Raw genomic sequence first — 22,483 nt, 5'->3', positions numbered from 1 at the left:
CTCCTGGATGGAGTGAACATCATGTGCCATGGCAGGGCTAGAAATGGGTCAGGACTGTATTAAATGTTGCACTGTTTCTGCAGTGCAGGTGTAGCCTCAGTCTCTTAGGCTCAGAGAGTGAGGCTGCATCTGCATTGCAGAAATAGTGCAGTCTGACACTACTTTAAGTAGTGTAGCTCAATCCTATGGAATCCTAGGATTTATAGTTTTACAAGATCTTTAGCCTTCTCTGCCAAGGAGTTGTGGTGCTTCATAATTTTTAAAAAAATCAGGATTCTGTAAGATGGAGCCATGGCAGTGGTGTCAAACTGCATTATTTATAATGTTTAGATACACCCTAGGTAGGTAAACACAAGCTACCTTGTGAGATCCTAGACAGATCTTGAAGCTAGAGATCCTATGAGGTCTCTTTAATTTAAAAGAAGTTGGCTGTATCTGACCCTGACATTTGCGGGGAAGGCACCCTTCCCTTACATGGATCATGGGCCACCCTCTGATGTATTTCCCCCCTCAGTGCTGTCTAAAACTTCCATCACATGGCTTGGAAACCTACCCATGTCCAGAACCTGCTGTCCACCTGCATATAATAGGGGGAGATTTAATACATGATTTAAGACAGCAAACAAATTGAAACTAAATTCAGACAAGATAGAGGAGCTCCTGGTCAACTGACAGGCAGATCAGCAAACAGGGATTCAGTCTGTGCTAGATATGGGTTGCATTGCCCCTGAAGATATAGATCCGCTTGGATGTGCTCCTGGATGGGAAGTAACCAAGGCATGTGTCACCGTGGCCAGGTCTGATGTCTCAAGGAACAGATGCAGCTGGCACACAAACCTTCACTGTGCAAATGTACCTCTCATATCCATTGAGACCAGGCTTCCAGGCCTACTCCTACAGAAAGATGTCAGGAAAAAAATAAAAGAAGCAATGGCATTCTCTGTGATTAAGTAGGAAGCAGGCTGCTAATAAGCAGCACCTGCAAGACCTGGACAAACTATAAATATCCCAGCATCTCCCTTGATCTAGTAAGGCTGACAATCATCTATTTCCCTTGGGAGATGACTTGCTGTTGCCTTGTACCTTGATGATTGCTTGTTGCCTGGAACCTTGCTTGGGCCTCAACTACTCTTCTGGATTTTCCCATTGAACCTGCTGTACTGGACTGACTGCAGCTTCGTGACAAACCTGCACTGGCTTAAATGACCACTGTTTTCGATTTGGTGAGATCAGCATCCTTTCTCTTTCTCTCTCAGTGCCTGAAATGCTGTAACTCTGGACTGAGGGTTTGGGTAGCCTCTCTAGCTCAGAACAGGACAGGGTCAAAATGGTTAATTTCAAGGGAGAACTTGGGTTTATGGGGAATGTCAGCTGTCAGTTTTAAGGCACTGAGTGTTTGGTATGACCAGGAGGTTTTAAATGGATGTTGCAGTCTTATGTTGCAGCTGTATGAAGCCGCTACTCCTTCATGCATTGTCAGGAAAACAGAGGAAGAGTTGTGCATTCTAACTCAGTTCCCATGACAGTCATGCAGTAGCTCCCCATGAAAAGTAGGCAAAGTGTAGCCCTCCATGTTGTTTTTATTGCCCTATAGACTGTTTGTCTGGCAAAAAAAGGGTGAATTGTCACTCCAGGAAAGCATGGTAGGAGTAGCAATGTGCCTTTTAAATAGGTTGCTCTCTTGAACTGTTTTAATGTTTTCACTATCAGAAGTGTTTAGGCTTGGGGTTTTATTACATGAATCATGGCCCTTGAAGGGTGTCAGACAGAAACTTCTGCACAAGGACCTTCCTACACTGAGTAGAAAGATCTGAAGGAGGCATTTTTTGTGCATGTTTGTTGATTTATATTATTTATTTTATTTATATCCATCTTTTCTCTCAGTACTGAACCCGAGGCAGCTCACAAGAGTAAAGCAGAACAAAGTACAGATGAAACAGGCAATAACTTTAAAAACACCGTTGAAACAAATTACGAATGAGTAGTTGAACAAAACTAAAATAGAAAGTAAATGAAACTTATCTATAAAGATGTACAGTACCACCCCATTAAAAGATTAGAAGCCAGATAAACACCCACTTGAATACTGTACAAAGATTTTTGCCTTGGGTACACAACAAGGAAAGAGCCAGCCTACCCTTCGTAGCAAATTTTACAGCTTGGGAGCAACCATTAGTAAGGCTCTTTCTCATGTTCTTGACAAGATATATTTGTGAGGGTGATGCCAGGGTTTGGCTTAATATTTAGAATATTCCCTGCAGTTAGGAATCCCATGCAGACTTCTCCTTTATGCTTCTTCATGCTCTGCAATAGAAGCACATGAGGACATAAGGTGTGGAGTTCACACATATCCTCTCCTTCCCTGTGCTTTGTGGTGTGCGATTACATTATGTCTGCATTTGGAATGCAAGACTGAGCTCTCATATCATCTGACATATGTTGGATTTGGAGTCAGCCAATACAAGCATTTGTGATACTGTCAGGAAGACAGGTCCCAAATGACTTACTGACCACTTCTGTGAGCCTCCATATCCTCTTTCCCACAAGTGCCTGAGCTTATTTCTCTGTTCAAAACTTATCCAGCACTTGCAGACCAATATGGCCGTTCTGTTTATCAGCATTAGGAATGCTGGAAATGCAGCATCCCAAGGGCCAAGAACATCCCCAGGGTGCCTGAATACTTAAGCATGGGCATTGTGAACTGTGTATACTTAGAAACTCTATTTATTCTTAGAAAAAAAGCAGAAATTCTGTGAGGAATGATTATTGTAATGCAACTGAATACTACACTTTGCAGGGTTTTGTATTCTGAACTAGGTAAATGTGAATTTGGGTGATATCACCACTTAGGATGAAAATCTTTCAGTAATCTTAATGAATGATGATAGATACTTAGACAAACAGCAGAGTTACAACTACATTCAATGTGTTGCCTTCCCATGGAGCATCAGACTATCTGGATGCAGGTATTTAGTTTCATCAAGCCAATAAATGACCTGTAGAAAAATGAATGATCTCTTGTACGTATTCTATTAATATTTTAACTCAAATGCCATTAACTCTGTATTCCCAATTAAACCATTTCTGTTTGGTCTTTAGGCTTAACTTTAACATTGTTTGTATAGAGCCAGTGGGGATCAGTGCAATGCAGTGCAGTGCAGTTTAGATAGATTTGATTTGAGTTTTATATTGTTAGACAGGTGAAGGATTGCAATACATAATTTTTGCTAGACCTCTTTTGTGCATGCCTGAGCCGCACATGCATGTATATTTGCAAGATTTTTCTTATTTTTCTAGTGCACTTTAGTCTCCCTCCACACTTCAATCCTGTTCATTTAGAAACAGCCATTACCCCAGAGTAATTTACCTCTGGTTTGCTCTGGAGTTTCCTGGAAACTCCACAGGAAACCCCAGCTGTTCAGACAGCCTCCTGTGCTCCTCACATTGCTGCACTGTCACTCAGACTTAGAAGTCCTCCATTGTCATGTCTGACAAAGAAACAGGACACATGGCCACAAGGGTGTAGCCAGGTGCCCTGCCTCAGCCTCAGATGTGGTGACGAGGTGCTTTTGAATACAAGTGATGGTACAGCAAGGTAAGGAGCACATGTTGGTAGCAAGTCTCAGGTCAGCACATGGGTGGTGTGTGAGCACCTGCCCATCCCCATACCGACCCAGAGACCAACCTGGGTGAGCACTGGGGCTGAGCCCAAGCTATCATAACCCTTCTGCTCAGCCTCTGAATCAGTCCAGAGCTGAATGGGATCAGGTTCTGACTTGGTGGAAGAGTCTATGCAAAGCCCTAAAAAATATACTGTAGTATACTGTATATGATCCCATTTTTGTAGTGTTTGACTGATGCAGTACTCACTCTGAAAAGAACAGGAATGTACATCAAGAAAATAAGACATCTATGTACAAAATATATTCTAAAGAACGAATGTTCATGGAGAAAATATTGATTCCTTTATCAAGAATGAAAGGAACACTATAGGGAATTCTGAAGTTGAAAAGAATTACAGAGAGAAATTCAATTAAAAGCAGAAAGTGAACACAACTGAAAGATACACTTTATTAAATCAGAACTCAATAGTTTTGATATTGTTACAACACCAAGAAAAACTGTTGAGAAAAAAGTGTAATGCTGAACACAAGTGTAATTCAATTAGTCATTTTTCTTAGGTTTGAAAGAGTGACATACAAAACTGCTATAACAAATAATGTAAAACACTACAACTACTGTATATTATTTAAAAGTAGCGCAAACTGTGGTGTTTTATCAAGGAGGAAAAACTGTCATAGGAAAATTTAAAAGTGCTTGCAGTTAAAAAGTGCATCCACAAAATAGCTGCCCCATTGGTACCCATTAAAGAAACATTACGGAACAATTCAGCCAGCATAGTTCTGCACATAGATTGCACAGGCAGAGCCACTCAAAGGTCACATTACAAAGCCAACGGGAAGAAAGCTTTTGAGACCACTTTTCCACATTATTTGTTTACTACTTAAGACGTTAATTTTTTGGTCAATGTTTAAATTTAATCCACAAAAAGAAAAGCTTAATTGAATTTAGATAGGTTTGTGAGGTATTACAGGAACTGGATGAAACCCAAATTTCAATTATATTACAATAAATAATAGACATTAAATATAATCTTTCATAGTATTATGCAAGGACAGCTGATTGAACTTGTTCTTGGAATGCAAAGCTGGAAAAAGGACAGTATCAGCTCTTCCAGAAGGACTCATTTTATGTCCTCCATCCTGTAGCTGTTCACCTGACCATTTCAAGGCTCAGCAATGAATAACAGTGGAACTGTATGGCATATGCCTTATGTTTCCATAAGTCTTACCATTAAGACTTTATAAATTATTATCATGAACACTGCTGATTCATCCTTAAAGACTCTGCATAAATAGTATATGATAAATTAAAATGGCAGCTATATTAATTATAAAAAAGCAAAATTCAGGAGTAAAAAACAGGCACAAATATTTATTGTAAAATATACAATGAAAAGTAGTTCCCACTCCTTCTGGTTCCAAAATGTGGCAATTATCAAAGCTAAATTTAATTTGAGATTTAAAGAATTATAAATAAAGATTTAGAGTGTTGCCAATTTTTTGGTACAAATACATCTTGAAAGGAAATACTGATTGGGAAAATACTATTCAAAAGATGGAATAAAGAATTTGCCTGCTCAAAATAAAATGAAATAAATTTATCAACATTGTATCCTTTTGTCGTTAATATCACTTTGCAGTGTCCTTTAATCACCAAGAGTGAATATTACAATACTCTTACACGGAATTACAGCAATCTGCAAAAACATCAGGATTAGAAATCTGACGGTGCAATGAATATGAATTTATAACCAGGCACCACGAATGTTGCTAGGATTCAGTCGCTGCAGAGCACCACTGGATGAGTCAAAAACTGGCCTCTCACTCCTCCGGCTCATTGTACTAGATGCACTGTGACTGGATACTCGTGAAGCACCTAATGGCAGGAAGAGCACACAGAAAGAGAGACCACCATGAACAAGGCAGGGCAAGGGGACTCTGAACAAATAGTCTAACACCTATACAGTACAAGAAACTTCACTTTTAGGGTAAAAAAAATACTGGATTGGATTTTAACATGTTGGGCTTCTACTTGTGTAAATCAGTTTTTATACTTCCCCTGCCTCAGTGCTGCTGTCCTGTGAGGCTTCCAAAAAGACACTTCTGAGGACTGGGCTTTATTAGGAATAGAAAGGGATGCGACATAAGAGACTTAGTAGGAATCACAAACAACCCTCTTTGTACAAGCATTAGTGATGTTCACCTTTGAAACCAACTCGAAGTAAGTGACATCAACTCCTCAGAACACCAAGGACTGAAATTCAGTTCACTAGTAACCCTGAAGATTATTATTAGAAAAAGTATAAATATGAACTTGAATACTATTCTTGTAAAGGGATCATGAAGTACAGAAGTAATTAAAGCATTCAACACTAGTGAGAAAGCCTGACATTTGGTAGTCACATTGCCCAAGACATTCTGTTTACCAGAAAAACCGGAAAATTGGATCTTTTAAAAGCATTTATCATAACCTAGTATGCAAGTTGCACATAAACCTAAATATTCCCCGTAAAAATTTAGGCTGGCATTCTGTATTACAGTTTAGAGATTCATGATCTAAAGCTACGGATCTGTAAATGCTCTATATTCAGGAAATGCCCTGCCCCATCCACCTTAACAGCCAGCAGAAAAACAGGGCAAAGATCCAAAACACACTGCAGAAATAATCCAGTTTGAGACCGCTTTAACTGCCCTGGTTCAGTGCTAGGAAAGCCTGGGAATTGTAGTTTATTGTGGAACCAGAGCTTTCTGATAGAGAAGGTTAAATATCTCACAAAACTACAATTCTTAGAATTCCCTGGCATTGAGCTAGAGCAGTTAATCTCAAACTGGATTATTTCTGCAGTGTGGTTTGGACCAAAGGAGGTCTGTTAAGCTGCCAACTGGGGCACAGGGAAGAGGATGCTCTGGCCCCCTCTCACCAATAAGTGAGGGTGTGACAATCAGAAGCACAATCTCTGTCACAATTCCTTCTGGTAGCCTTGCTCACTGGTGGTAGGTGCCCAGAAACATCCTCCTCCTTCTACCCTGATCAGCAGCTGAACAGACTTTCCTCACCCAATTAAGCTGTTGGCTGTTAAGGTGAGCTTGGAGGGGGCAGGGAGTTTGGCCCAGGGGAAGTTAATTAGTAATATATACATAACTAAGTAGTGATGTCGAGTATGAATCTAAGTATTTATTTCTCCCCTTTCCCCACTTGAATCACTTCCTAGCCCCATACACTTGAATCTTAGTGAGACTAAGGACAAGGACCTTCAAGATCATGTATCTGTGCTTGCAAGATTATGCACTAAAATACAGTATATGCGTGAGCCTCCGTTTTCGCAGGTGTGTGTGTGTCCAGAATGGATACCCCATGCAAACAGAGGACCAACTGTACAAATAAAGAAAAGCGTCACATTAGAGAGCTACTTACGAGAAGGGCTGTGGTGACTTAAAGCAGACTTTCCTCGCCTAGGAGTAGGAGCAGCACTAAGGTAACTCATCTGTCGTTGATAGTCCAAGAGCTGTTCTGAGCGCCTCATACCAACTGTTGGTTTCACTGCTTCAAGTCTCTTCAAAAAAGCCTTGATTTAATTTTTTAAATAAATCAGTTTTTGTTCACAACCAAATGTTTAGAATTTATATTAGAATCATGGAAAGTCAGTTTAATCACAAAATGCTATTTTTAACCTAAGAGAACACTACTCTAAAAATCTCCAGTTCCTCCAGAGCAATTCTATGGTCAACCTCTGGCAGAAGTTGACCACAGAATCGTGCCAGAAGACCTAGAGATTCCTAGAGACCATTTTAATCAAATCTGTGAAAGGGAAACCATCGAATGTGGGAGGATGACTGTATAGCACTGTATAGGAGAGCATTTGGGCAAATAACTTGTAGTAAACAGAGATTGTGTCAAAAGGCATAATCCATACGGAGGAGTGAACAAGAAATAGAACAGGAGCCAGTGATATCTTTAATTTTAAAAGTGAATGATTCGACATGCATACCCTGGTTTATCAAGCCACAATCCAACTCTTCAATAAATCTCAAAATTGTTGTATCAATAGTAAATCCACAGTCAAAATATTTATATGTATTTGTGATTGCTCCACCTCAAAAGAACGTAATAGAGTTGGAGAATGCCAACTGAGGGATTTGGGGGTTTTATGCAAAGAAGGTCTTCTTACAAAATAAACTCCTGAGCACTGTGAACACAGAATTCAGACCAACTGAAAACAAAAGGGAACAGTAACACACAGACCTACAATATACTATACTTCATTATATAACTCACTATAAATGTAGGCTTCATAAATACTTATCAAGTATCAAATTTCTTGCATAACAAGTAGATGGACTGTGAATCAAACTCTTTTGCTCTGCCAGCATGGATGCTAAATACATTATATTATTATTTTACAGATTCTATGTAAAGGCCTATTACAAGATGAGTGTACTTCCATTTGCCTCAAGATGTGTTACTATGGTTACTACAGTGGTTCAGCGTTAACGGACAAAGCAAAGATACCAATGACGACAAGAACTGCTGGCTATCACGTCAGTTATTTCTATTCCACTTTATACTGTGGGCTGCATTCTTTGTGTCTTAATCACACACTAATGTGCACTCTTGGTTTTCCATCTTCTTCTTGCTTGCCAATGACAGAACTCCTTCCCAGTTTTAAGTTTTTCTAGTATCTTACCAAGGTTAACAAAGATAATCAAATGTGAGCAACAGAGCTGCATTATTTTAGATCAATTCTTTACACAAAACAATTTAATGAGTCATTATCTATACTTTTAGAAAAACTATTTGCACAATTAGATGTACTAATACTATTATGACGTAGAGCACGCATACATTTATACATTAATGAAGTTACTTTTTGGAGTACTACCAGTTTAATTTAGTCTAGCTGTAACCAAAATTAAAATGTAAGAACTCCCCTCTCCCCAGAGTGTCTTATTACACTTGAGGTTTACCCACTAACTTCAATGACTGTACTAGGCAGCAGGCAAAATATACATGTGCTCACAGACTTTGGGATGCAGACTGAAGGTCATGTATCCTTGTGCTTGAGGATTTGGTGGAAGCTCCACTACACAGTAAGAAAAGACCAGCTGGTCCCAAGCATTTGAAATAAGGGAGACTCAACCTGTACTGCCATTTTAATGAGGATCCACTCTTGATCAGACCATACCCACCACCCATTATCTGCACAATTTTATCCCAACTCCAAACCTGGCACAAATACAAAAATTCCCTACAGTTGGTTTTAACAGAAGGGAGCAATTTAAGAACAGATACTTTTGTGCCAACAAGGTTTTACCCATGGAACCTGTGTAACCAACCAATTACAGCACACCACCAATAGCATAAAGCCTGATGCATGTACAATTAGAACTTGAATGTTGCTGTTTGTTCCAAAAAGTTATATTTTCCCACCCTCAGACTGTGCACGTTTTCAGGTCACAAGAGAGAATGGCCATTTGCAAATAATAGCAATAGCAAGTACATTTCTATACCGCTTATCAGTGCACTTAAACACTCCCTAAGCAGTTTACAAAGTGTAACCTAATTGCCCCCAACAATCTGGGTACTCATTTTAGCGACCTCAGAAGGATGCAAGCCTGAGTTGAGCTTGAACGCTTTCACTGGTATTGAATTCACAACCTTACGGTTTGTGAGTGAGTGGCTGCAGTACAGGCATTTAAACACTGCACCACCAGGGATCTTTTTGCTCCTGTATCCAGATTATTTCTAGAAATCTGACCACCTTGCTTGTACTTCTCTGCCTAGATCATAACAGAAAAAATGACCTCAGAATTCCAAACATACAATATAGTTGGCCAACCCCCACCGTGGGCTTGCCATCTGTGGATTTGAGCATCCACGGATGGCCCCACCCCATTCATCCCAATGGCATGCATGCAGCTGCACTGACAGGACTTGAGGTCCTGTGGTTTTTGGCATCTACAATGGTGGTGGTATCTGGAACTGGACCCCTGTGGATACAATTGGCCATCTGTACTTAACTCTGTTCTAACCATATGGTTCCATCTTGCACCTGTTTTAAGTGAAAATCACAAATCCTGCAGGCCTTCGGGAATAGAAAAACACATTTTAGATGAGGGGGTGGTTGGGATATATATATATATATATATATATATATATATATATACATATACATACACACACACACACGCACGCATGCACACACACATACATACATATACATACACAATCATTTTAGAGAAGGATTGGTGGTGGAGTCTGTGATGGCAGAATGGTCTGTGGGAGTCACAAGTAGTCTGTGGAGCTCACTTTACTCTTTGCCCTCTAATCCTTCCCTCTCTCCCTCTGAGAGAAGCCGTGCTCCCATACATACAAAGTACCCAGCTCTACATTTAGATAAGCTCTGCTGGCAACAGCCAGAAACTCTGCTGTTATTGTAACTACTGCTGGCCAAACACTCATTAATTTTTTTCACCTTTGAGAATCATAATACAAATGTATGAAGCAGAACAAGAATTCCATCACAGCCAGACTTTCCTCTCAATTATACAGGTGTGGAGAAAAGAGCAGGGGGGAAAAGAGAGAGAGAAGAAAAGAAGGAGATTGCTGTGGCATGAGCAATATCAGAGCACACTTTTCTCTCTCTCTGAATAAATACCTGCTATGTATCCAGATTTATGGGTCAGCTACTTGTTGCTCAATCCCTGCTCCCCCCTGCTCTCTACAGGCTGATCTCCCATAGGCACAAGATGCATCATACACTCTGTTTCAAGATCAGGAAGGAGGCCCACATCGTGACCACCAGCAGAAACCAAGTAGTTGTTCCTCCATGAGGCTAATAACCTCCTTGCTTTAGGCAGGTTCCTGTACCCTTATGCATTCCATGAGAGACAACTGTACAAGAGGTGAAGGTGTTTCAAATGTGGCTAGTGAATCTTCAGGGGCGCTATACTTTAGTGCCAAAAGGCCCAACAAGCCTGTTAGGGATGAGCTGACAGTCCCTCGTGTGACTTTCCTTTTTAATCTCTCTCTCCCTCTTTGTAGGCAGCACTAGACACCCCCCCCCCCCCCCATGGAAAACTATAGTGGGTGTACAAGAACATGGTGTATACAGATGTGCATATGACTGTCATTTCCTACCATTTCTTGTATTTTCTAGTTGTGTGCTTCTCCACTGCTGCCGCCATGCATTTATTGAGGGACCCATACAGGGACCTCTCCCTGCACCTGCATACTTATTATATAGTACTACTCTGCTCCTGACTCAAGGCTGTATTTGCTGCCCAAAAGAAGGTCTGTTATAGCAAGAACATCAACTAACCAAATTCTCTCTGTCGATCCTTTGCTGTTCCCTCTGCCTGTTGATGGCACTGTGATACATCTTAGTTGTTGGGCCTGAAGGTTTCTTCACAGATGCACTTTTGCTTCTGGGTTTTGTAGCGTGTTTTGTCAGTTCTTTTAAGAGCCTTTGATTTTCTCGATCAATTTGTCGTACTTCTTCTTTTGTGAAAGAGTAGTTTTTCCTTGACCCTAGAGAAGACTGATCCAAAACCATCTTCTGTTGTTCTTTTTTCTCTAACTGCAGAAAAGCTTAAAAAAAACAAGTTAACATTTAAATGAGCTCACTATCAGCACTTTTAACTTAACTTTTTCACATCTAACAGAAACCTAGAATAAATATCATTACTGCAACCACGGAGCTGGAAGATATTTACAATGTAATCTTGCACATGCTCACTTGCAAATCTTGCACATGCTCACTTGCAAGTACATTTAGTAGTACTTACATCAAAATAATTGTACATATGATTGTACTGTAAATAGTGCTAAGTGTACATGGTTGCTTCTGCTTCCAAAAGAAACGTACAGGGTACACTCAAGTTTTTAGGGGGAGGATTTCAACATATTGAACTATTCAAAATGATGCAATATTCAACATCAAATCCTAGCAAACAAAAAATTATGCTGTACATTTTCTTTCTTAAACTTGATCTAGGACTGGTTAATATGAGCATTAGTAATGTGAATAGGTACTATGACTAATTTTGAAAATGTACATACAGTTGGTATGCCTTTCACTTACAAATTTAATGCTTTCTGTCAACATAGAAAAGCTGATTAATTTACATTTCTCATAATTGCCAACATGCAACATGCAGAAAAGGTCATGGACATTACCTAGCACACGTAGGAGCAGTACAGACTGCCCGATACGGCGGTCTGCACTCACCTGTTTTAGCTCCGGAGGGACACCGCGGCTGCCAAAACACACGGCGTCCCTCCACAGTAAAAAGAACCTGGTTCTTTCAAGTTCTTTTTGGAGCGCCCAGGTTATGTCGCACTCATGACATAAGCGACGTGAGGACTGTGTGCATCGCTTACGTAAAGATGACGGTCCCCATGTGGACGGGAGGCCGCCATTAGGTTGCTGCCTGCATGTACTAGGGTTCTGGAGGATGCGGTTGCTTCAGAACCCTAGTTTCGGCAGCAAGATGGCACTTTTAGTCTGTCTGTCTCGGGCCTTAAGTATCTAAAATTATAGAGTTTCAGCACTGGAGAGTCCATTCTACCTTATACGTATGGTGGATATCAATGAATCAGTCATGGAAATGTAGTTAAACTGTATAAAGTGGCATGGCAAAAGGGTTTGAATCTAGCCAAAAGAGGTGTGCTGTATACTTAAATTGAAACTTTCTTGACATGGGTCATACATTTTTCATTCTGAGAATCTTGGCACTTCTTTTTCATGACTGTGGGAAGTATGACAATCACAACAATACTCTTAGAAGTCCTTACAGCCCATAAAAGACTCGGATCATATTTCTAATTCATGATTCTATGAATGCCATCAGGGAATGTCATTACATATTGCTGACTGGATTTAGGATTGCTTAGCTGGTGTGTCACAGTACAGTTTAATTCAAACATTTTTAGCATTTATACTTTGGTTCCCTAGATGTATTGTAAGTCCACTTACTCTGGAAGACCACATAACACCTGGGCATGTTAACTGACTTGTAAGAGTAAAAAAGATCTACTGTGATGTTAGAAAACTTAAGAGTTTTTAAAAGAGCTTTAAGAGTTAAAAGGAAGGTAGCATAACTCCTTCTGAAAACATTTATAAACAGAAATGTTATGGGAACATATGGTGTGTTAAAGAATTTGTTTTTGTTATGTGCTTTCATGTGTTACGAGATTCATATTCTGAAGAAAAGAGAGCAGCCAATTATCCCACAACAGGGATATGCCCATCACAAGCCAATGACAATACAGGATGAGTGCCTTTTGCATAAAATCAAGAGACTAATATAAATATTAGTCTGTACTAGAGGCAAATACTGGGATTATTTATTTCCAGGAAAACAGCGAAACTTGATACAAAGTTTTCCAAAACCAGTGAAAGGTTCTCTCACATTATTTAGTACTATTATTTCATACCAATGCAAAACTCAAATCCTTTTGCATTAATTCAACCATTCCTCTAATCTGAAAATATAATCAAACACTGGAACACAATAAAGTGAATGACACTAATGGATAAATGATAACGAGCAATAAAAGGTATGGATTAATGACACAGTGCAAGATTTGCTACAAATAAATGGTCTTATTACATACAAGCATGAGTAATTAAAAACATTATTCAGTAATCTCCAAAAACAGAATAACTTCTAGTTGAATCTACATAGTTATTCAGCAGCCAAAGAGAAAAGAAACACCCCTGAAAACATAGTGGAGATGATCGGGGGGGGGGGGGGAATCACATGACTGACCCACATTCTTCCTTTTACTCCAGAACAAAAACATTCAAGAATAGTCTATAAAAGTATGAAGTACACTAGCTGCAGAACACAAACATGTAATTTAAAATGCCAAACTAGTTCATTGAACATTTACAGGAAAGCAAAACACAGTAAAAATGACAACTGAGTATTTATTAGGCCTTGGTTTGGAAATTAAGCACTACTGATCTAAACTATCAAAGTATTGCAAGAAAATAGTAGTTTACAGATGACCTATTTATTGTAGAAGGTATTAAAGAACTAAAGTTTTTGTATATTTGACTTTTTTCAAAGGAAAAGACACCCAGGAACCTTGGGCCCATGTCACTCATGAATATCACCAAATAACTCTTCACGTTGGCTCTGACTCCTAATACATTTCAATTTAAAATTATGACATAAGCACAGCTTCCCTATATTTCAGTGAAATACAACAGATTGCAACCAAGAGTGCCCTTCTACTAATAGACATGCTAAATTATGCTTTGCACTTGAATGTTATGTGACACAAACAAAACCCAAAGGTGATACTGTGCCTGTACAACCTTTTGCACTAGCAGAACTACACGTATGACTGTTTAACCTACCTATTACAGCAATGTATGAACTCTTTATGCATTTGCAGAACTGTACTAGAGGCTATTTTCCTTCTGCTTGTAGTTCTCTGTATTCAGCTCAATAGTATTCACAACTTGGCTCTTCGTGCCAGTAGTAGCATATCCAATGGAAAATTAATATACAATAAAGCATGCTTCAATCTTTATGTACATTTGTTATAACTGCACTAATCTTTTGCTTTATTTTCCTTTACTGCTGTAGGTTTTTCACAAAGACAATGTTAAAATGAATATAAATGTTGAAAAATAGCAAATAGGATTTCAGGTTTCTGGACACTGGTATCAAATGTTCAGTTGCCTGGGTGAAGTTAGTAGAAATTCTTCCAGTTTGGTCACTAGTATTTGTCCCCCATCTTATCACTTCGAAATGATGTTCAGTAATGGTGTTCAGTAATGGTATGCTGACACCTTTATGGTGAAGAGCTGGATGCCCATATGAAGTACTAATGCACATTTCTGTAGTGCTGGGTCAGCATTTTTAGGATGAAGTGTAGTGAGTGCTGGGCCTTTGTACTCTTCCTTCCTTCTCTGAATGGCCATGGGAACATGGCTTTCACTTCTAGTTTAGATTAACTGACATTTTTATATCTACATTTGAACAAATGTTGATCCAAATTGTTGCTGAAGGAAACAAATGAAACTGACTTGTTTCAACTAACCAGAATGAACACTAACCACAATTTAGGACTTGGATATAATAACAACCTGGAGTTACTAAAGTGGAAGTAATAACTTCTTGTTATTACTTGCTATTGTGTCCCCCTCACAGTTACTTCATGGTTACTTCTCCTGACCCCAGAGGTTGGAGGGAGGAAGAATGCACTATACACCATAGCATTCTGAGTGAATGTAGCAGCCACTGGCAGCTACTTCTGCAAGATGCCAAGCACAGAACAGATTGTCACACAGGTCCTGCACGTTTACACTTCCAAACAGAAAGTAAAGATGGAGCAGATGAATATATTTGGAGCATGTTTTAGTTCCACTCCTTCTCCCACTGCCTCTTCTGCTTACTTCTTCTCTAAATGCCCTGATTCTGTATAAAGTAAATGTCCCTGACCTCCATTAAACCTTAATTGTGTGCTATGTGGTCAAATATAAACAGATCTCAAACATTTCACATATTGTATAGTTGTTCCAAACAAAGGCACTCTAGCTCAGAGGAATGAATCTTTTACTTCAAGATGCTATACTTTATGAGAAATGGCTGGAATCCAAATAGCTACTTTACGCTATCTGAAAGGCACTAATTGGTTCAGGATTCTTCCCCTCCATCCCATTTTTTATTTTTATTTTTTAAAACAGGAAACTGCTACTCTCCATTATGAATTGCTTCAGCAGTCCCCTTGCTTTAAGTGGTTTTGATGCCCTGCAGCACTGGAGACTGCTAATCAAAAGCAAGTTTCAACCTTTCAGTTCCACACATTCACCATGGTAGGGCATTGCTCTCTGTTAAATATCATAAGCAACCAGCCTTAATTCCAAATCTAAAGTGGTAGGAATAATAACTTCTATTCAGTGATCCTTACCATCTCTACTCACTTCAATTGTGAACAAACTTGGTGGTATTTGAGAGCTGTGCGGGTCAAAATTTATATCTCCCTCTTCATTAGCTTTTCCTGCTTCAGAATAGTAAAAGATAAATACTGTACTCCTCCTTGCTGGCAACTCCTGTGGGCTTGTCTAGTAGGGAACTGACTTGCTTGAGTTCCCCTGCTTGAACAGTGGAAACAGTGGTATTCATTTTGGTCTATGCCCCAACTCTGTGGTTCATTCAGCTTGCCGAATAAAGGATGTATTTGTGCCAGAAATGGGGAAAAATTTGGCTTGGCCAACAAAAAAAGAGACCATTGTTTAAAAAAAAAAAAAAAAGACCATGAAACTTTTTGGTTCTTATATGGTTCTCTACCCAATAATACTTATACTTTTATGTTTTCAGTGTTCTAGTCCCATGTTTTACATACTAGCGTGCAGAGGAACAACTATGCAATACTAAGTACTGAAAAGTCACTTACACATCTCAACCCTTCATTGCTTGTAGCCTCTACATAAAGAATTTCTTCTACATTAGAGTGCTTTGGTTTTCTGCAATGGATAAACCACCCCAGTCTTGCTCTATCATACAGTCCCTATGGAGTACATTTAAAATGTATTGTTTAGTACTGAAACACAAAAAGTCACCTCAGGTAATGTAATTAAAAGTTAAAACCCTAATGGTCAAGATTAAAACAATTCATTGTAACATGCAGTGAAACTGCAACACTATAAATTCACTAGCTCAGCAAAGATGATAAAAAGCTGCATTTTTCATAAGCAGCATTCTTGACAAAAGAGGCCCAAGTAAAGGTGGCAAGCAAGTTATCACTTTGTGTCCTCACCACAGGACTGCTATACTGTAGTTGAATTTTCTCATATACAGCACACCCACGTCATACATGGCCTTCAGCTTATGCTGAAAGCCGCGCAACGGAAATTGCAATGGTGCTTGAGCCAGCAGTGCATGCGCCACACTGCGCGACATGAATGACCCCCATAATTTTCAATGGGGCTCAAGCATACACTCTATTTGCCTTACGCGGGGGGGGGCGGGTCCCTGTGTATAAAATGTATTCAAGAAATTGTTGCAACCAATCTGGTGCCAGTTTTGTTATATACATTCACTAGAAGGCTGTTTGCTTGAGATCTGATCCCAAATGAAGAGCAGAAATGCTCTTTTTCCTTTTCATCATTGGTAGAAGTTAACTATCTATGGCAGAAATTAGAATTATGCATCCTTCTAGATGCTGTTGAACTGCAACTACCAGCAGCCCCATCAGGCAAGGAATGCTGGGAGCTGCTGTGCAAAAAAAACAACAACAACCCTTACTCTGGGACCTCTTAGTCAAATTAGAATTTATGCCAGTGATTCCCAAAATGGGCTGCATGACCCCCTGGGGGCAGTGGAATAATCCAGGGGGCAGTGAGGGGGAAAGGGAAGTGCAGGGGGGCAGCAAGTAAAAAGGGGGGCAGCAGGGGGCTTCAGTTAAAGTATTGGTGACAAGAAAAACAAGGGGAATCAACAGTCTTTAGGACCATGGTAAGGATGAGGGTTACATGAAACTTCCTTTCAGAGTCCCTTAAAACCACAATAAAGCCTCACTTCCTATGGTGGTGTCTCCTGCTCTTCACTGGGCCATGTGAACCCACTCTATTACCTGCATCTTTCACTAGCAATGGCGTCAGCAGTTGGGAAATTCTCACAAAGCTTGGGCACAGGGCATCATTTCTGTGGCTTAGAGTAGCACCATTGTTTCAGTATGTCAGCTTTGCCGGGACTTGCTCCTGCTTTCTTTCATCAGACAAGCTGAGAGAAGAGGTAGCATAAGAAACAATGTTTGTGTGTGAGGAAAACATGTCTCCAGTGAAGGAGAGGGAGGAGTATCTGGGGTCAGTTCTTGGAAAGAGTCCTTCACCTTGGAGCAATTCCTGTAGTTAAAATATCTCCCTTTCCCTGTCCACAGCAATCTACAGTCCAGAGCATGTGGCCTTTGTAAACCCACTATACACATACTGGCTGCACCCCTCTCCACCCTATTGCAGAAGAATTGAGAGTCCTTCCTCACCAAGGAGAAGCTTGTCCTTTAGCACGTGGTCACCCTGGGAGCAGCAACCAAGTAGCTTGCTGAGGCCACAAGGCCAGAATGGGTGAGAGGCGTCTCAATCACTACTCAGCCAGCTGCTCGATTGCTGCCCTGAGTGTGACCGGGTGCAAAACGATCAACAATCAAACAGCAAGTTGAACAGTAACTGAGAAGCCTCTCACCTGTGTTGGCCTTTACTGCAAGATTGGCACAGTCAAGAGGCTTCTGGGTCACAGCTCGGCCAGCTGTTTGGTTGCTGCACCAAAGGAGACTGCGTGCAAAGGAAGTAGTGACCATGGTTGGTTGTTCTAAATTCGTAGTAGAACAATAGACCTAACAACAACAAATTGGCATTGGGGGGCATTAGGGTTGTTGCCCAAGAGGAAACAGGGGTGGTGGCCTGAAAAAGTTTGGGGACCACTGATTTATGTGATCATTCATACAAAACTGAACAGCAGTTGAGCAAAACTGAATAATTTTAAAGGAATGGCTGAAAGTGAACAAAAAATATAATCGTTAACTACGGTATATAGAAACTCACGGCTTGGGGCCAAAGCCTTTATTGGAAAAGGATTGTATCTCTAAATAAAAATGCATGGATGAAACCACTGTAAGACACATGTACTAGAAGACTCCATAGCCACATTCAAGACTACATGTGTGACATCACACAAATGCAGCACAATCCAAAATGGCAGCATCAAAGAATCACGTATCAGCTATGTTCTTTCACAACACTGGTCAAAATGGCTATAGGTAAAATATGATTGAGGGCTGAAGGAGACAGTGGTTGAAGAGATTTAAAGGACAACCTAAAGCCAAAAGTTGTAGTTTTGGGAAATCAGCCCACTATTTTTTATTGGGTTTGTAGAATCTCTAAAAGTATCTCACAAGTTCAATTATTTTTGCATCCTTCACTAGCAGGGAAAATTGGGGATATGTGTGTATCAAGTTTGATACTAAGCAGACAAAATATGAATAATGTTCTAAAGGATTAACTTTGACTAGAAGTATGAAAAAATGTCATTTAATTTTTTAGATTTACAAAAAAGATTTAGGGATACACATAATGCAAAACTATATAATGATAATGTTAAACTTAAAAATAAAGGGACTTAACTATAAAATGCGTTTTGTATGCAAATAACTCCTTGTGACAGATAAACTGTAACTAGGACTTTTTTTATAAACCTAAAAACTGAGTTCACTTTTGGAAAGTTGTGCTGCATATAAAATGCCAGTTGATGCTGTGGATCTTAGCGATCTTCCTGAAGAAAAACAGCTATTCTGCTATTTCTATGATTGTGACCTTTACCATGAGCCATCCCCAAGCACATGTGCAACACTCTCCTTTTGCATGGAACAGCCTGGAACTAGGACTATGACAACAGCAGCTAGGAAATAAAAGAGACTTTCATATGCAAACTTCATCCCTGACATACTTGATATTTTAGTGGAGTGTAAAATACTATGCCAACATACTTATAACTATTTCTCCTGTTAAACAATGCCATGTCAGCATCTAGAAGTAGATTTCTTTAATTATATATACCAAAAGTTACTCAGTTTTAAAAAGCCCATTCTTTCTGTGCTTCTCTTTAGAACTCCTCTTTTAATTTCTCCCTCTCTTTATTATATTGGTTGTCTTTAGCTCACCTATTTTTCTTCAGCAAATTCCTGAAAACTGGGATGCTTCATCACATTGGCCTGTATCACACTTTATGGAGAAACTCCCTTTCTAGCTGTTTAACTCTTGAAATACTTCTGGCATTGGAAAGATTGCTGCCAGCATGTCATAATGCAGAATATGCTTATGTGACATCAGCAGTACATCATAATAGATTGCCACAGGGCAACTCATATGGGATGACATCTAAGGCCTAACTCCCACTATGGCTTAAAATGGATTGTGATTCAAATTGATCTGGTTTAAACCACTGTGGCTCCCACTTAATTCGAATCGCTGAAGCAATTCGGAAAGGGGGGACATGGTTTTTACCTATTTAACCCACGTCAAAAAGATGCTGGTAAAATGAAGTGTTTTTTGGGCTGAATCGATTTATTTGGAAATAAATAAATTCAGCCCAAGTGGGAACCAAGGCGGATTTGAATTGGATTCGAATCCGACCTGGTTCCCACTGGCAGCGGCTTCCCCAGCCTCCTGGCCATACCCCCATGCCTGCTCCATCCTCCCAGCCTGCCTCTCTTCTTCCGCCCCAGCGTGCCTCAGTACTCCCTTTCGCCCCGGCTTCTCCTCCGCCCCCAGTATGGCCAGGAGGACGGAGGGAGGCATGAAGGGGAAGCCATGGCTGTCGCTTCCTGCACCGATTTGTGAAACTGACGCAAACATAGTTAGAACCACTCTGTTTGCTGAACCGGTTTCAGGAATCGGTTCAAGAATCAAATCAAGAGGTAAGTGGGAATGAGGCCTAAATTAATGTGTAACAGAGTCAATAAAAGTTATCACATGATGGCAACATGAAAAGTAAAGCTCCCTCTTCTGTATGTAGAGCCAATGCTAACCTTGAGGTCTATGTTCAACAGATGATTAGATCATTTTCCTATGTGCCTATTCTAATTCCTTTATGTTCAAAGACATATAAATGGCTCAATTCCTCTAAAATATCTGAGTAACATTTAAAATGTATATTATGTTATCTAAAGTTCAAACAGCAGGAATAAGCTACATGAAATAACTACATACAGCCTCCAAATTATAAGTAGAAAGATCATAAAGATGAAATTTGAAATTTATGTCTATCCAGGGAAAAAGCTAACACTCAAATCTACCCTCAGATATCTTCTGAATATAGATATTGGTATACCTCAGTTTACAAAGGAGGTTCCTGAGTGCTACTTCTTAAAAAAAACCCGCTTTGGTACCAGAAGCAGAATAACACTGAGAGAATACAGGCCTATGTTTTTTTAACATGCTGGAGAATACCTGAAGAGAGAGGCTGTACTCCTCTTTTATTTGTTTTGCTTTCATACATGCTCAGTAAGGGATTTTGGAGGCAGATGCTATTTACCTTGTTATTTTAGGCAGCTACACAGACCTACAGTAGGATTGGCTACAGTAGAATCTCATTCTTTTTCAGCTCAAGCTTTATTGCAGCAGACACACTGCTGCAATGTGACATTGTAAGCATGTTTGTCCAGCCCTCCTTCATCCTCTCAGTGTGGATGCTGCTTAAAAAAACCTCTCCCAAATAGAGGGGCAGGGAGGAGACAGACATAAAAAGACTCTGGGGCTCGACAGATGGGGAGAAAGGGGAGGCGAGACAGCGGCCCTTTCTGGCCCCGACAGAAGCCACAGCAACCAAATGGGAGCAACCAAACCTCTGGGAGCCTTAAAAAGAACCCACTCCCAGCGGGTTCTTTTTAGGGTGCACGTGTGGTGCCATTAGCGTGCTTGCGCATACTGATAACATCTATGCAGCACGGGGCTGTTTGGGTGCTGTGCCAAACAGACGTTATCATTGTGTGCCCCGTCTGTATCATTGGGACCAGTGATTGCACAGGTGGTGGGCGGTAGGGCTCAGGAGCATGCAGACACTCTGCTCTCCTGAGCCCTAAAATTGGCCTCAGGCCGGTGCATAGCGCCAGTCTGTACCAGGCCTCAGAATTTAAAAGAAAGTTCTTTCCTATATCTTTATTACATCTTTCACATTAGTCATATGATCAGAAAAATCATATCTTGAATTAAAGCTGCATAGAAGAACATGGTAGCTGAGATTCTGCATCTATGTTCTATAGTGCTACCACTGAAAATCTACCTTTTCTGCAGAGCTGAGGTTTCTAAAGACACCTGCTGCAGTGTGTCCAGGTGTAGAAAATGAGCTGGATGTGTTTTTGTTCATCCCTCTACTGCTTGGCAACATGGAAATGGCTTTGTTGGAGGGGGGAGACTGTGCTGCTGAAAAGGTATTTTTTTATTATTATTATTATTATTATTATTATTATTAAACTTTATTTCTAAAGCGCTGTAATTATACAAAGCGCTGTACAAAGTCAGTAAAATTAAAGAGTATATAAAAGCCTGCCCAAGGCGTACATTCTAAGATAATAACAATTAAAAGAGGTAGGTTTGGGGAGGCATTTGTTGTTGTTATTGTATGTACAATGACCATAAAACTGAAATATGATGTTATAATATAAACTTACCACATTATAAAATCAGAGACATATTTGTGTTAGTCTGGAACATCACTATGCAAAGGGATCTTGTAGCAACTTTTAACATTAATTTTCATACATCAGGTCTACTTCCTAGTCTATGAAACCTTATGCCACAACTTCTTTTGTACAGTTTGTCTCACAGGTGCTACAAGATCCCTTTGCTTACTACATTATAATTAATGAAGAAGATGCCAGCCAGAGTATTTATCACATTAAAAACATCTCTACTGCTTTCCTCTTCTGGCCAAGCCATTTTCAATTTCACTTGAATGGTAGAATAAATTGCACTTGCCAATAACTGAGGGAAAAAATCTTCAATAGAGAAACTTAATTCATACTAAACCAAGTATCTGTTCTCCCCATGTTTACTTTTAAAAGAAAGTAATGACATCAGGCACAAGCTTATTGATTTAAAAAAGTGCTGAATATTATTTTCAGTAATGTGATTTCCCATTAGAAAAAATGAAGTTTGAAGGTAGCACTGCATATTGAATTACTTTGATCTTAACGGTGGAACTGTATACAGCAGTAACTGCACATACAGCACAGTAATGCAGAAGCTGTCCTACATCAGATCAGATCCCATCTAGTATCCAGAGTGGAAGGAGAAATTAAAGATCACAGGCAAAGGTCCATCTCCTCACTTGCTACTCAGGCTATTTAA

At 39.8% G+C, this 22,483-nt stretch overlaps 1 protein-coding gene across 1 annotated transcript in view; it reads right to left on the bottom strand.

Annotated features, from left to right (window-relative positions):
• Nucleotides 1-4,047: 4,047 nt before the first annotated feature.
• Nucleotides 4,048-22,483, bottom strand: part of CFAP97 (cilia and flagella associated protein 97) — a 28,128-nt gene continuing 9,692 nt past the window's right edge. Inside the window, exons 4-6 of the mRNA XM_042469993.1 lie at nt 10,943-11,211; nt 7,039-7,189; nt 4,048-5,499 (exon numbers count right to left, since the gene is read on the bottom strand). Coding sequence (XP_042325927.1) covers nt 5,369-5,499; nt 7,039-7,189; nt 10,943-11,211 — 551 coding nt within the window. The 3' untranslated portion in view covers nt 4,048-5,368. The remainder of the gene's footprint in view (nt 5,500-7,038; nt 7,190-10,942; nt 11,212-22,483) is intronic.

This window comes from Sceloporus undulatus, chromosome 5 (genome assembly GCF_019175285.1).
Source record: "Sceloporus undulatus isolate JIND9_A2432 ecotype Alabama chromosome 5, SceUnd_v1.1, whole genome shotgun sequence".
Lineage (NCBI taxonomy): Eukaryota > Metazoa > Chordata > Lepidosauria > Squamata > Phrynosomatidae > Sceloporus > Sceloporus undulatus.
This window is presented reverse-complemented; position numbering and strand designations above follow the sequence as displayed.